Genomic DNA, 14,961 nt, shown 5'->3' with positions numbered 1-14,961 from the left:
GAACACAACCCCATACACTATACAACACCCCCTAAACAATACACACACCCTAAACTAGACAAAACACACAAACTTCCCATGTCACACCCTGACCTAACTAAAATAATAAAGAAAACAAAGAATACTAAGGCCAGGGCGTGACAGTAGGAAAAAGTTCAGCATTTGGTCCCATATTCATAGCAGGCAAAGACTACATCAAACTTGTGACTACAGATTTGTTGGATGCATTTGCTGTTTGTTTTGGTTGTTTCAGATTTTGTGCATAATAGAAAAAATTGTAAATATTGTATTGTGTCATTTTGTAGTCACTTGTATTTTAAATAAGAATATAATATATTTCTAAATGCTTCTACATTAATGTGGATGCTACCATGATTACGGATAATCCTGAATGAATCGTGAATAATGAAAGTTACAGATATCATACGCCCAAGACATGCTAACATCTCACCATTAAAATAACAGGGGAAGTAAGCATTGTTTGGGGGGTATGATATTTGTTCTTCTATAACTTTCTCTGTTCACGATTGTTCACGATTCATTCAGGATAATCTGTAATCATGGTAGCATCCACATTAATATAGAAGCGTTTAGAAACATATTCTATAATTATTTACAATAAAAGTGACTCCAAAATGACACAATACATTAGTTGACTATTTCAATCACATGTGTAGTGCCAGGGCAAAAACCAAAATGTGCAACCCTTGTGGTCCCGAGGACTACGTTTGGGAAACCCTGGGTTAGCATGTCTTGGAGGTATTATCTTTGACCCTCTGTAACTTTCTCACTCATCATTATTCATGATTCCTTAATTTAAACATTAACATATTCTATTCTTATTTACAATAACGGTGACTCCAAAATGACACATACAGTGCATTCGGAAAGTATTCAGAGACCTTGTCACGCCCTGACCTTAGTTCCTTTTTTATGTCTCTATTTTTGGTTTGGTCAGGGCGTGAGTTGGGGTGGGCATTCTATGTTTTGTGTTCTATGTTTTCTATTTCTGTGTGTTTGGCCGGGTGTGGTTCTCAATCAGAGGCAGCTGTCTATCGTTGTCTCTGATTGAGAACCATACTTAGGTAGCCTTTTCCCACCTGTGTTTTGTGAGTAGTTGTTTTCTGTCTTTGTGTCTGTACCAGACAGGACTGTTTCGTTTTGTTTCATTCTATTTGTTATTTTGTTTAGTGTTCTGTTTTAATAAATTAACATGAACACTTACCACGCTGCGCTTTGGTCCGATGATTCCTCATCTTCAGACGACAAACGTTACAGACTTTGACTTTTTCCACATTTTGTGATTAAATGTATTAAACTTTAGTTTTTTCCCCTCATCAATCTACAAACAATACACCATAATGACAAGGCAAAAACATATTGTTTTGCACATTTATAAAATTAAAAGTGGCAAAATAGGTATTGTAGCCCAAGAAATAGCTGGTGGTCCTTTTCAGCTAACAGTCCGATATGCTCTAGACAGCTAGCGGGCCGCGGCTAGCAGGCTATCGGATGGGCCTTCAGGGGACGTCGCGACGGAGGAGGCTTTTGAAACCCCTCGGGCGGATTACGTCAGTAGACCAGTTGTGGTGGAATCGGCAGGGCTCCGTGTCGGCAGTAAAAGGGGTCCAGGCCAATTGGCAAAATATGTATTGTAGCCCAAGGAGTGGCTGATGGACCTCTTCAGCTAGCCGAGAGATGGGCCTAGCATGAGGCTAATTTCAGGCTCACTGGTGCTTGCTTCGGGACAGAGGCGTTAGCCAGGGGGTAGCCACTCGGATAGCAGCTAGCTAGCTGCGACGATCCAGGTGAAAGGGTTCAGAGCTTGAGGTAGGAAACCGGAGATGTGGAGAAAGAGCAGTCCGGTATGCTCTGGGTTGAAACGCGCTGTGCAGACTGGCAGGAGTTGACCAGGCTAAGGTTAGCTGATGACCGCTAGCAGTGGCTAACTGACTATTAGCTAGTAGCTAGTTAGCTGGCTAGCTTCTGTTGGGGTTTCCGGTTCTAAAGTATAGAAAATAGCAGATCCATACCACATTGGGTGAGGCGGGTTTCAGGACAGTATGTTGAAACTGAGGTTACAAATATATATAATATATATATATATATATAATAAAAAATATATACGAAGGGAAAAAAATATATATACACGGGACACGACAGCCCGCTTGGAGTTTGCCAAAAGGCACCTAAAGACTCTCAGACCATGAGAAACAAGATTCTCTGGTCTGATGAAACCAGAGGCAGGGACTGAGTCTCTCAGTCCCTGCCGTTGAAAACATCCCCACAGCATGATGCTCCCACCATGCTTCACTGATTGCTCAGTTCGGCCAGCTCTAGGAAGAGTCTTGGTGGTTCCAAATTTATTACATTTAAGAATGATGGAGGCCACTGTTTTCTTGTGGATCTTCAATGTTTCCCACATTAATTGGTACAATTCCCTAGGTCTGTCTCACAACACAATCCTGTCTCGCAGCTCTACGGACATTTCCTTTGACATCATGGCTTGGTTTTTGCTCTGACATGCACTGTCAACTGTGGGACCTTATATAGACAGGTGTGTGCCTTTCCAAATCATATCCAATCAATTGAATTTACCACAGGTGGACTCCAATCAAGTTGTAGAAACATCTCAAGGATGATCAATGGAAGCACGATGCACCTGAGCTCAATTTAGAGTCTCATAGCAAAGGGTCTGAATACTTATAAATAAGGTATCTGTTTTTTATTTTTAATACATTTGCAAAAATGCCTAAACTTGTTTTCACTTTGTCATTATGGAATATTGTGTGTAGATTGATGAGGGCCATTTTTTATTTAATACATTTTAGAATAAGGCTGTAATGTAACAAAATGTGGAAAAAGTCAAGGGGTCTGAATATTTTCTGAATGCACTATATAAGTTAATTTGTCCCAATACTTTTGCTCCCCTAAAATGGTTGGACTATGTACAGAAAGTGCTGTAATTTCTAAACGATTGTTACGTGATTGTGTTTAGAGGTAGGTGAAGGAGTCAAGTGCAGGAGAGCAGAGATGTCCGAGTAGCGTTTTTTAATAGGCAAGTCCACAAACATATAGGTCAGGTACAATACTAAAATAAACGCCCTCGACAAAAGAGAAACCAGTTACTCACGGAAGGAGGAAAAACAACGCTTCTAAACTTATACACACTTGGTATAATACGTGAAAACAAATAAGGCACAACCTTAACGAGCAACATAACACGAATAATCCCGCACAAACCTAGGCAGGCAACAGGGGTAATTATACACACAGAAATTAAAGCAAATGAAACCAGTTGTGAAAGAACCAAAGACAAAACAAACGGAAAAGGAAAAAAGGATCGTTGATGGCTAGTAGGCCGGCGACGCCGACCGCCGAGCACCGCCCGAACAGGGAGAGGAACCACCTCCGGTGGAAGTCGTGACAACGATTCAATATGGATAAAATTAAAGCTGACAGTCTGCACTTTAACTTCTTAGTCAGTGTTTGATTTAAAATCCAAAGTTTTTAAGTATAAAGAATAAAAAATGCTTCACCTTCTCAATAATTATGGAGGGCACTGATAGTGGAATGCTTCAGTATCAGACCATTGTGCATGGTATGATAGAGCCAAACCACAGCACCGAGCAGTATGCTTATGTGCCTCTTCGATGCATAGCCTGACAGCCAACTGTGTGAAGGAGTGATTTTGCTGGCTCTTGGTTTGACTGTGCTGTCATTGTTTTTGAATGTCTCTAAATAACACCTGTTCCTACGAGAGGGTGGCCATTGTAAAATCATCCATGGGATTGTTCTATGAGGCTGCTTCACGGAAAGTCCTTCATGCTCCTAAAGAAAACAACTGAAAACCATTCATGTTTAGTCCAATGTTAAAATCCCCTGTAACACACTGTGCACAAATAAATACCATTTGGTTGGGTCAGTAATTCCCTTTAATGAATGTTACAACCAGGAGAACAAGGCATTGTAATAAAGGGAAGTTATTGACTGGGTTCATGAGCCGTCCTCCCCGTTCATTCGTTTTCTTTCTTTCTTTTGTCTTTTCTTCGTTGTTTCCTTTCTTTTGTTCCTTCTTTTGTTCTTTCTTTCTCTTAGACACACACACACTTTTCCTCACTCTCTGGTTATAAATGCTGATTTGCAAGTGGACCTAATTACTGCATGTGGTGTAGCAGCCACATGAATGGGTCCATCCATTAATCATCCTCCTCCTCCCACAACAACCTGCTCTGTAACACCACAGCTGGCTGCACACAGCACAGGTGTTAGACAACACTGGCCTCAGATCAGTTGGTGGAGCTGGCACGTTGACTAGAACACCTCACATTCCAGCCCTGAGATCATCACTGGCCTATTAACCCTCTTTCACATCGTTCCCCTTCAGGAGGTGGCGAGGATTGCTGTGTGTGTCCGTGTATGTGTGTGTTAGAGAGTGTGTGTGTGTGGAGGAAACCCCCCCATCTCAGAGCCCAAAACATATTTTCATGTGCTCCACATCTGCAGTCACGTGTTATCAGGAGATCCATTATTCTCTCACACCACAGAGCAGGGCTGCTCTCTGAGCCCACCTCCCTCCCCTTTATTGACTCAATATGAAAACACTCTTCTTGGACAAACAAAAGGGGTCAGAGGTAATGGTACTTAATGTTTTTCAATCATCAGAAAACAATCTGTGCTGCTAGTAGGCTATACTTAGCCTGAGTTGGGGGACTGTTGAAAACAGTTGTCATGCCTATTGAAGTTATGGGATTAGCTATAAATGATATGGACTGGTCATAATGCATGATGCCCCTGATTGAAAAGTACAAATAGGATAATTCTGCAGAAATACACTTGTGGTAGAATCAAGTATGTTTAATCAATGTGTAATATGATCAGAGTGGGTGACCTATTTTAGGCAGGTCTAACTTAGTGGAACCCAGTGTGGTGCCTCTAGTTTGAGTCTGAGAGCACTAGACTGGACTGTAGATAGTTTTTTCTTTACGAGTCAGGTCTACAGTTGGATGTTTTCCTTCTGTGTCTCTTCTTGTAATGCTGCCAGTGCCAGCAATGGGACTTATTTATGTATTTTGCATGTTGAATTATATCTGCAGTAATCCCCAGGCCGGCTTTAATGTGCTCAGATTTTTTGACCATTCAATGTTTTGAGAGAGAGCAAGAGGAAGATGGCACCCCATGGTCCTTTCTCAGGCAGAGGCAGTTTATACAATATCCTCCCATGTGCACTGTCACAGCAAGGAGGGATGTCCTGGAGGTTGGGAATGCTGTAATCCTGGCGTTCTGAGTTTTCTCTTTGGTGGTCCTGGGCAGCAATCTACATGCCTTCTGTGCGGATTTAGCCTCTCTCTGAACTGCATGTGACAGTGAGATTGCTAGGATTACATCTGCAGCTGAACATGACTGAGTATTTGTGTGTGTGTGTGTGTGTGTGTGTCACACCCTGAGAGATACAGAGTGAGGTAAAGTCAGTTCAGTACTCATGGATCATAATAGCTGCTGTGGTATTACAGTAAGACTAACCTGACATTGTAGGCGTAAAGAAATGCCCGAGTGGGGTCCCCACATCCGGTTTCCAGGGGAAAAGGAAGCTTGGTTGAAGATGCTGTATCCCTGATAACCGGATGTTTCCAGTTTCTATCTACGCCGCTGAGGGTGCATTAGGACAAGGCAGTTGAAAGGTGGTACATTCACGATAAATATGCCAAATGTGGTTTATAAGTAGGCCTACTGTATAGAAATGTGTACCACAATAGGAAATAGGGAGTTCTCCTAAACACAACGCTTCATTGTTGGATTGGAATATAAATTATTTTTGGTGTATCCTATCCTGTGAAGTTACATCGTCATCATTTGAGTTTTAACACTCCAAAGGGTTAAATGTGCTCATTTTGTCCATTAGTTGCTAAGGAAGTGAAGCCTCCTTGTGCAGGAAACAGGGAGAGCAATTTCCTGTTATGCAGAAATGTTTTAAGGGACTGCTGTCCTCCAATCAGACTTCTGTCCTCCAATCAGACTTCAGATGTATAGGCAGGAAACAATGTTCAAATGACAGCAGTCTCTTGGATCCCACACATTCTGTTTTCAGCTGGATGTCTCAGAGCCTATGGTCACACAGCCTCATGTGGAAAAGAAAACAATCCATTTTCCACACACAAAACGTTCATCAGCTTGGACAACATGGAATCCATCAGTTGTTTTTATATCATGCATGTTGTCAATTCCAGTTTGTCAATGCATCTAACATAGGCTATCTGTCTGATGAGGGCCAAAAGGCAATGCATTCTGGTTCAACGAGTCTTAGGTTATAGTAGCCTACCCCATATTGGCAATTAGAATGCAAAAAGAAAAGATACTCATTGTGTATGCCTTTTCATGCAATGGCCATATGCTTTTCTATTTAAATTAACCGCTCTCATTAGTAGGCTACTCAATTTAAATAATAAGTTCAACTTTTCCTCCTCTATGTGTGTTGTTTTGAGGGCAAGTCAGTCCCTGACAGGGAAAAAGGCGCTTCCTCTTCAGGAAACGCCAGGGGAGCACCTCTCGCGCTCAGCTCCCAACGCCAAACCTTCGTGCATCAATTTAGTCGCGCCTCTCACCACATACAATGCGCGCTTCACCAGGCGAGGACCACTACAGCTGGAAAGTAACTTGACGCAATAAAAACGACATAAGAAAACTAAAGTTATTATTTTACCTTGCTTGTCTTTGAATAGCTTGCTTTCTGTTTCTTGGGATACGTGTTGTTGCATGGAATGTACGAGTTGTTGCTTTCTCACAAGGATTGATAAATGATAAACGGTTCGGATGTTCGCGCGGATGGTTCACGAAAATGAACACAGGTAAGATCACTTTAATTTGGACAAATGTACAAATCATGTAGGTCTAGACAACGTTTTGGTCAGTTCATAATAAAACGCTGATTGTCTGATTTGTTTTGTCCCTATAAAAAAGAGTGTAAGAATGTGTCCTACTCATTAAAAAAATGGGAAAGGGACTGTGTGTGGATGTAGGGAGACATACTTCCCACTAAGCAGGAGCCAACGTCTTTTGGATGTCTTTTATTGGTCCTGTCCAAACCGTTTTTTGTTTCTTTGGTGCAGCCTTGATTTCAAGTAGATTTTTGGTCATGTCCCCCCCCCAAAAAATCTCGAACATTCATAGACGTCTGAGTGGTGTAACCCATTTAACCCTTGTGCTTCGCTGGGAAAAAAATATGTCCATTGTGGTATGGGTTAGATTGACCTGCACAGGTTAAACACACTCAAGACAGTCAAAGAATCATGTAAAAACAGCCAAAACGATATTTTGTCTTGTCAGACCTTTCAGAAAGAAGAAATACACAAACATTTGATTTCCAAAACTCTATATTTAAGAACTATTTTTTAACATTTTTGAGTGTCTATGTCTGCTGCTCTCGCACTGAGAAGGAGAAGCTTGGGAAAGCTCATTTTCACCCAAACATAATTATAAAAGTGCAACCAGAACCAGTCAAAACAAAATACATCAAAGTCGTGTTTATTTTGGACCTGTGCAAATACCTATACACATGAAAGTCCCCGGGTAAAAGGACCCACATCATGTTTGTATACAAAATCTACACAGACATTCCACAACACATCAGTGTGTCCACATTTTGAAGTTAGGTTCATGACCCTAAATGAGGAAAAGTTATTTAATTTCATGGAGATAAAGAGAGGTTAACTAGTAACTCAAAAGTGGAAATGGGTCAAATTGAACCGCAACATATTGTATTGGGAGGGTTAACAAACCAAACATTGAAATACTGTAGAAGGTGAAGTAGAAACCCAAACTGGTCTGTGCATCAATACCTGTATATAGTAAAATACGGTATACCGCCCAGCTCTAGTATTGTACAGTATAATGTATTGTATTGTACCCTACTTTACTCGACTCTACTCTACTTTACTCTACACTACTCTCTGAATATCTACTGTACCGTACTGTACTCTACTGTGCTCTACTGTACTGAACTGTACCTTACTGTACAATCTTGTAAAACATGGCCTAGATGTCTATGATTCGCTCAGATCTGGTCTGGTTTGGGCCAACCAAATTGTGCACTTGTTTGGGGGCGGAGCTCATTAGAATAGCACCCAGCATGCTGTGCACAGGTTTGTTTCACATTTTGGTAATTTAGCAGACTTACAGTCAGTACATTCAACTAATGTAGATAAACAACAACATATCACAGTCATAGCAAGAAAAAAAATCTAATTGTAGCTGAAGTTGTCTGTTGGTTTATTCTGTAAATTGGACTACTTTAAGTATCATTGCTGCCAGATTTAAAACTTTTGAAAAAAACTTTTGAAAAAGCTAAGTGCATGTGACAGATGGGAGCAATAATAAATATTCTATGGTGCAATCTTCAGTTTGGCCCTCTTTCCTATATAAAATAGATGTACAAATGATTATTGTGATATAATCTTACTTCATTGAGAATTAATGTGCTGTTGATATTTGGTCATAGAATCAATAACCAAAATTCTTAAAATATACCTATACTTTTTTCAATGTCTGTAATGACATCTTTTCAACTTTCATTCATAACCGAAAATGAACATGGTTTTAACATCCGGAAAATATGTTTTTTCAACATCCAGAAAATATGTATTTTAAACACCTTTTGGAAGTCTTCTCAACATTATTTGCTTACTGATTTGTGCAAACTACAATAATTGGTGGAAGTTGACAAGACCTGGGATCATAATGCCACAGACTGGGATAGCCTATTCAGGCAAGCCTATTAGAGAGCATATTGTTGCTTAGATATAGAATTGATCATGCAATTCCAATCATATTATTTCAACCATTGAAGTCCCAAGTGTGAAAGAGTCTCTAGGTCTGTAGTGAATATCTGAGACTTTGAAAAACTACAATGCAGTTTTTCAAACTGCGATGCAGTTTCAATCTGCGATGCAGTGTTTAGGGAAAATTGCTGTTGATGGTCTAAAAATAAGCTACATGACCAAAAGTATGTGGACATCTGCTCGTCAAACATCTCATTCCAAAATCATGGACATTAATATGGAGTTGGTCCCCCATTTGCTGCTATAACAGCCTACACTTTTCTGGAAGGCATTCCACTAGATGTTTGAACATTGCTGCGGGGACTTGCTTCCATGCCACCACAAGAGCATTAGTGAGGTTGGCCACTGATGTTGGGCAATTAGGCTTGGCTCGCAGTCGGTGTTCCAATTCAACCCAAAGGTGTTCGATGGGGTTGAGGTCAGGTCTCTGTGCAGGCCAGTCAAGTTCTTCCACACCGATCTCGACAAACAATTTTTGTATGAACCTCGCTTTGTGCACGGAGGCATTGTCATTCTGAAACAGGAAAGGGCCTTCCCCAAACTGTTGCTACAAATTTGGAAGCACAGAATCGTCTAGAATGTCATTGTATGCTGTAGCATTAAGAATTCCCTTCCATGGAACGACAGACAGTTCTTGTGCTGACGTTGCTTCCAGAGGCAGTTTGGAACTCGGTAGTGAGTGTTCCAACCGAGGACAGATCATTTTTATGCGCTACGTGCTTCAGTACTCAGCGACCCCGTTCTGTGAGCTTCTGTGGCCTACCACCTCGCGGCTGAGCCGTTGTTGCTCCTAGACGTTTCCACTTCACAATAAAAGCACTTACCGTTGGGCAGCTCTAGTTGGGCAGAAATGTTACAAACTGAGTTGTTGGAAAGGTGGAATCCTATGACGGTGCCACGTTGAAAGTCGCTGAGCTCTTCAGTACGGGCCATTCCTACTGTCAATGTTTGTCTATGGAGTTTACATGGCTGTGTGCACGATTTTATACACCTGTCGGCAACATTGTGGCTCAAATAGCCAAATTCCATAATTTGAAGGGGTGTCTACATACTTTTGTATATATAGTGTAAATCTAATATATCTAGTATAATATGTATATCTAAACACATGAGTGATGAGGATTTTATTGACACCAGATATTCTTTTGATAATGCCATTATGGATTTATGACAAGGTTGTCAATGGCATTAGACCAATTAGTGAAAAGAATATCAGAATTGGGCTGCCTGTCTAAACACAGCCTATGATGCATGTCACATTGCAACTTTATGGAGAATCTGATTGGTTCTTCATGGTCCAGCTAGGGGTTCTGTTTTCCTCAGGGGATGGAGATCATATAGTTGATTGATCTGTTGAGGTCATGTTTGACCAGGGGCCTGTTGCACAAAACTAGGATAAGGGATTAAGCCAGGATATCTTGGTGATCCTGGCTCAATTGATCCGTAATCCGGTTGCACTAAAGATGGATAGGGGGCAGGAGGATATGTTATGGTATAAATTACCATGGAGATTTATTCTGTGGAGCTAGCCTGCTCCAGACCAGGCTAAATTCCAGGATCTATATAATCTCATCCCTAATGTCAGTCAGCAGTCACCACAAATGGAAACCAATAGTTATTTCACTGCTCACTATACATTGTTATCACATATAACTAGACCCACTGTCATTATTTAAACGTTTGTGATCATTAATTTCAATGATTTTGGATAAAAAATAATTTTTAGATGATGTTGCTATCATTAGATAATTTACAGTTTCCCATAGACTATAAGGCTATATATAAAATGTTAGAATATTAGGGCCACAGAGGGGAAAAAAACACAAGTAATAATATTTTAACCAGTTGTTTTAAAGGAGGACAGTTGTTAAAATGACAGATGTGGGGCATTTCGTGAAATTGTACTTCAGTATGGTTTCATAAACAAAGACATGCTGATGTGCCAGAATATTAAGTATCACATTGTCATAAGTATCAAAACTGTAAAAATAATATGTAGCTTTTCTGCAGAAAGAACCAGCCTCATAAATTTATGACTTTATCCTTTTTCTTCAGTGTGGCCCTAGTACTCTGTCATATAAACAAATACACATTCCATATGAATATAAAAACACAATGTGTAACATTATGTTCCTTTATTGAATAAGGACAAAACAAAGCAGGTAAACCATCAGCTCCTTTCGAAACTGAAGTCACAGTGACTCTACAAGATGGAAAGCACAGAATCCAAGCATATTATACAAAGTGATACATACACATTCAAAGGTCTGTATATAACACACCCTGCATGTCTGCACACTAAAATAAATGCAGGACAAATCCATACACATCAACTGAACAGACAAATGAATGGATGCAGTAGCCTCCCTGCAGCCTTGTATTACACACAGTATACCGCACAAACATCATAAGAGGCCAAATTCGTAAAAAAACGAACCCAAAAAAACCCAAATTCCTCTGCCACCGCAGGACATATTTAACCAAAATTGAAAGCACACATACTAACTAAAATAATTCAACACATATTGGTCCCTCAGCAGCCGACCACTGTCGTCATCAGGGAAGATTGCCGGATTGTCCCAGTCCATGGCTGGTGGCACTCTGGGGGCCCTCTCCTTCCTCAGGCAGGCCACATTGTGGAGGACAGCACAAGCCACAGTATTATCACATGCCCTAACAGGGCTGACCCTTAATTTGTGAAGGCAGTGAAAGCGTGCCTTCAGGAGGCCAAAGGTCATTTCAACTCTGGCCCTGGTCCTGGCATGGGCATGGTTGTAGGCCTGCTGTGCTTCCTGGGGGTCTGTGAAAGGTGTCAGGAGAAAAGGCTGGCAGCCATACCCCCTGTCTCCCAGCAACACACCAGAGAATTCACCTGTCAACACAAAATCTCATCATTACTACCTCATAAACACAGTGATATTCTTGACACAGCCATGATGGTTATAAATAGGGGTTGTGTGGCTTACCTTGTGATAGGCACTGATAGATTTCAGAGGCCCGAAAGATTCTGGAGTCATGGACTGAGCCAGGCCATTTTGCCACAACATTGCTGATCACACAGTCAGCATTGCAGACCATCTGAAATCATAAGATGATGAATATTACACCAATCAATGCACATCACTGGCAATGCAGAGTGTTCGTCAATGGACAATATCAAAAAGTTATGTTCACCTGAACATTAATGCTGTGAAAGGATTTCCTATTCACAAAATCGGCCTCATGGGCACCTGAGGGGGCTTTTAACCTTATGTGTGTGCAGTCCACTGCACCAATGACATTGGGGAAACCTGTCACACAAAGTAATGAGTATCCTACTATGTGTTAACAGTTGTCCTGTAATTTGTAGATCCTCTTACCTGCAATCCTATAGAACTCCTCTTTGATGTCACAGAGTCTTCTGTGGCCAGGGAAGGAGATGAAGACATCTGCTAATGCTTTGATAGCCAGACACACACTCCTTATTGTGCGGCAAATTGTGGCCTTGTTCAGCTGTTCTGCATCCCCCACTGAGTACAGGAAGGCTCCACTAGCAAAAAAGCGCAAGGCCACACAAACCATTTGCTCCACACTCAGTGCATGGCTCCGTGCAGTGCGGTGCTTAATCCTGGGACCCAGTAGTCTGCATAGATACCTGATGCCATCTGCAGAAAACCTGTATCTTTCATATAGATGGTCATCAGGGAAGGCCAGTGGGTCCAACCGGTACCTGAAGACCCTTTCTCGCCTGAAGGCTCTCCTCAGCACAAGTGCTTCTTCATCCACCACATCTCGCACGAATGGGCATGCCATTGTCAGAGCAGAAAGGAACACACAATTTTGGGCCTTCATATAGGCTAGTGGCCACACCTGGTGCTGGGGGGGTGGGCAAAATAGGGCGATGCCTTATAACGATGACTTAGTTGTACTGATTGCTGGGAAAATAAAAAAAACCTTAGAAAGATGCCACCGTCCTGTGTGCTCACAATAAGAGCTCATATGTCATGGCTCACTTGACTTTACGAGAATATACCTAATTTTTATTTTGAGCTGTGTCATCTTCTTGGAGCTGGGGGAGGAAAGAAAAATAATGATTAATACATTTGTGTTACAGTTAGCATACAGTGTACATTGAAGGCATATCTCACCTCCCTCTCAAGTTTTTTTATTTCAAGGTCCAGTTTCCTAATTGTCCTCTTTTTTATTTCGGACTCCAGTGCAAGATTTTCCATCTTTTTCTTCTTGTACTGAATGTCTATGTCTGCCAGTTCTATTTGGCGCCGGAGGTGGTTGCCATACAACTTTCTGATAGCTTGTGAGCTCTGTGAACACAATACAATTAGCGCAGCTGGAATTTGGCAGGATGTGGTGTCCTTTTATTAATACGCACTATGTTGCCAGGCTGGTTTTCCCACTGTATAGCATCTGGGTCCTGTAAAATAAATTAGATTTTTTGATTTTGATGAGGACTCCTCACCATTGTAGAGTAAATAGTACTTTCACAGTCTTAACATGATACCTCATGCCTTCTGGAATCCAGAGAGATGGTCTCCTCCTCATCATCGTCTCCATCATGTGCTGTTGCTGCTGCACTGGGGCCTTCACCCTATCACATTTAATCGGATTCATATTGAAGCTAGTAGACAAGACATGCCAGGCCTACAGTATGCCTTTGATGGAGTACTCACTGGATCAGCATCGTCTGGTGCTTGTGCTGGTGGCTCTAACAGGAACACAGTGCTGCCAGACACTGCAAGGCAATAGGTAAACCAAAGTCAGACAGTCCAAATTGATTCAATATGAATGTGGTTGTATCCCATGTAGAGATGGAAGGACATACCTTGAATGAAGCGGGTGGCATCTTGGGAGGAACCTATGCTCGTCTCTTTCCCCCCAGGGATCCCCTCTAAGACGGGCCTGCCTTTATTTAGCTCCAAGGCCATGTCCTCTGCTGGGGTAAGGTCAGCCTTTGGTGACCCACCACCCGTGCCTTGTCTGTGGGTATTCTTTTTCACTGCTAAAACAGTACAGACAATGTGTGAGCAGGCACCTTCTGGGTACAATATATGCTTGTGCTTTGTTAAATATTAGTCAGGGACCATACCATTCTGCAGAATGTTCTTGTATTTGATTTTGACCTGCTGCCATGTCCGCTTTGGCCCGTTCATGTTTAATCTACACACACACACACACACACACACATTTAATGGAGTCACACTGCAAAAAATTACTTGGTATTTTTGTCTTGTTTTCAGTAAAAATATCAAAAAATGTATCATAGCTTTATACAGTGTGATGGAGTTATTTTACACAATTTCACTCATATCTGCAGTGCATTTCAATTAAAAATTTAACCGTTTCATAATTACAGTACAACTGCATTTTTGGAGATGTGAATTAAATATTTGAATTGTAATTGTGATGTTTCAGCGGAGCGGTGACTGTGTAATTGTGCACTACTTACGCATTCATGCGGTCTGCAATACTTTGCCACGCTTTTTCTCTTTGCTTTATCACTGTGGCGGTGTTGCCTTTCTTCTTAATTATATCTTTTACCTCCTCGTATGCCTTCATGAGGATTTGTGCTTCCGACGGGGAAAAGTACGCGGCTCTAGTTGCCATGGTAAATCAGTTAATCTGTGATCTGTGGCGGGGTCTATTTGAGTGAGCCGTGAGCGCGCACCTATCCAGGATTGGTTTCACCTGGCTTAATGAATCCGTGTCTGCTCATCCTGGCTTGGTCTTTGTGCAACCAATTAAGCCTGGACGCACATGTTTTGGCTTCATTGAGCTCAGCTGAGTCATTTATCCTGGATGTCTTAATTCTACTTTTGTGCAACAGGCCCCAGTTGTGCTGTCATGTGTTTTCTTTTGTTGTTTTGTCCTTTGATACTCACACCTTCAAAGGAGCAAAACAGTCTGAGAGGGGCTTCTCTCCAGTGAATCGCAGGAAGTGACTTGGGGGAAATCCTTTAATAAATCCTTTAGTGTTGTAACTTTTGTCCCTCTAAGAAAAGTGTCCACTTGCAATACCCTTCCCAGGTTCCCTATCTGTTTGAAGGCTATCACAGCACAAAGATAGTTAGAAACAACTTAGGCTATGCTTTTCATAATGATATGAGGTAGTATGATGAAAGTTGATTTAAAG

The 14,961-nt window shown here is 41.4% G+C and overlaps 2 protein-coding genes and 1 long non-coding RNA gene across 4 annotated transcripts in view; 1 reads left to right on the top strand and 2 right to left on the bottom strand.

The window, feature by feature from the left end:
- The first annotated feature begins 6,589 nt into the window (after nt 1-6,589).
- The window catches only part of LOC129815502 (FYVE, RhoGEF and PH domain-containing protein 5-like), a 59,153-nt gene continuing 50,781 nt past the window's right edge, over nt 6,590-14,961 (top strand). For both annotated transcript variants that reach the window (XM_055869392.1, XM_055869391.1), the window contains exon 1: nt 6,590-6,845. In XM_055869392.1, coding sequence (XP_055725367.1) covers nt 6,836-6,845 — 10 coding nt within the window. In that variant the 5' untranslated portion in view covers nt 6,590-6,835. The remainder of the gene's footprint in view (nt 6,846-14,961) is intronic.
- Nucleotides 10,934-11,927, bottom strand: LOC129815503 (putative nuclease HARBI1). The gene is made up of 2 exons (XM_055869393.1): nt 11,801-11,927; nt 10,934-11,706 (listed from the first exon to the last, which is right to left on the bottom strand). Exons 1-2 carry the CDS (start codon nt 11,910-11,912, stop codon nt 11,336-11,338), a joined length of 483 nt encoding a protein of 160 aa, XP_055725368.1. The 5' UTR covers nt 11,913-11,927; the 3' UTR covers nt 10,934-11,335.
- LOC129815505 (uncharacterized) lies at nt 13,431-14,615 on the bottom strand. Its single transcript, XR_008753438.1, has 3 exons — nt 13,918-14,615; nt 13,654-13,830; nt 13,431-13,563 (listed from the first exon to the last, which is right to left on the bottom strand). It is a non-coding gene; the product is annotated as an uncharacterized LOC129815505 (long non-coding RNA).

This window comes from Salvelinus fontinalis, chromosome 18, assembly GCF_029448725.1.
Source record: "Salvelinus fontinalis isolate EN_2023a chromosome 18, ASM2944872v1, whole genome shotgun sequence".
Classification (NCBI taxonomy): Eukaryota; Metazoa; Chordata; class Actinopteri; order Salmoniformes; family Salmonidae; genus Salvelinus; species Salvelinus fontinalis.
This window is presented reverse-complemented; position numbering and strand designations above follow the sequence as displayed.

Bases quoted from the DNA above. Each gene is read 5' to 3' on its own strand.
- LOC129815503 (XM_055869393.1), bottom strand. From the start codon at position 11,912: ATGGTCTGCAATGCTGACTGTGTGATCAGCAATGTTGTGGCAAAATGG. The intron at 11,707-11,800 runs GTAAGCCACACA...TTGTGTTGACAG, and splicing joins CTATCAGTGCCTATCACAAG to GTGAATTCTCTGGTGTGTTG.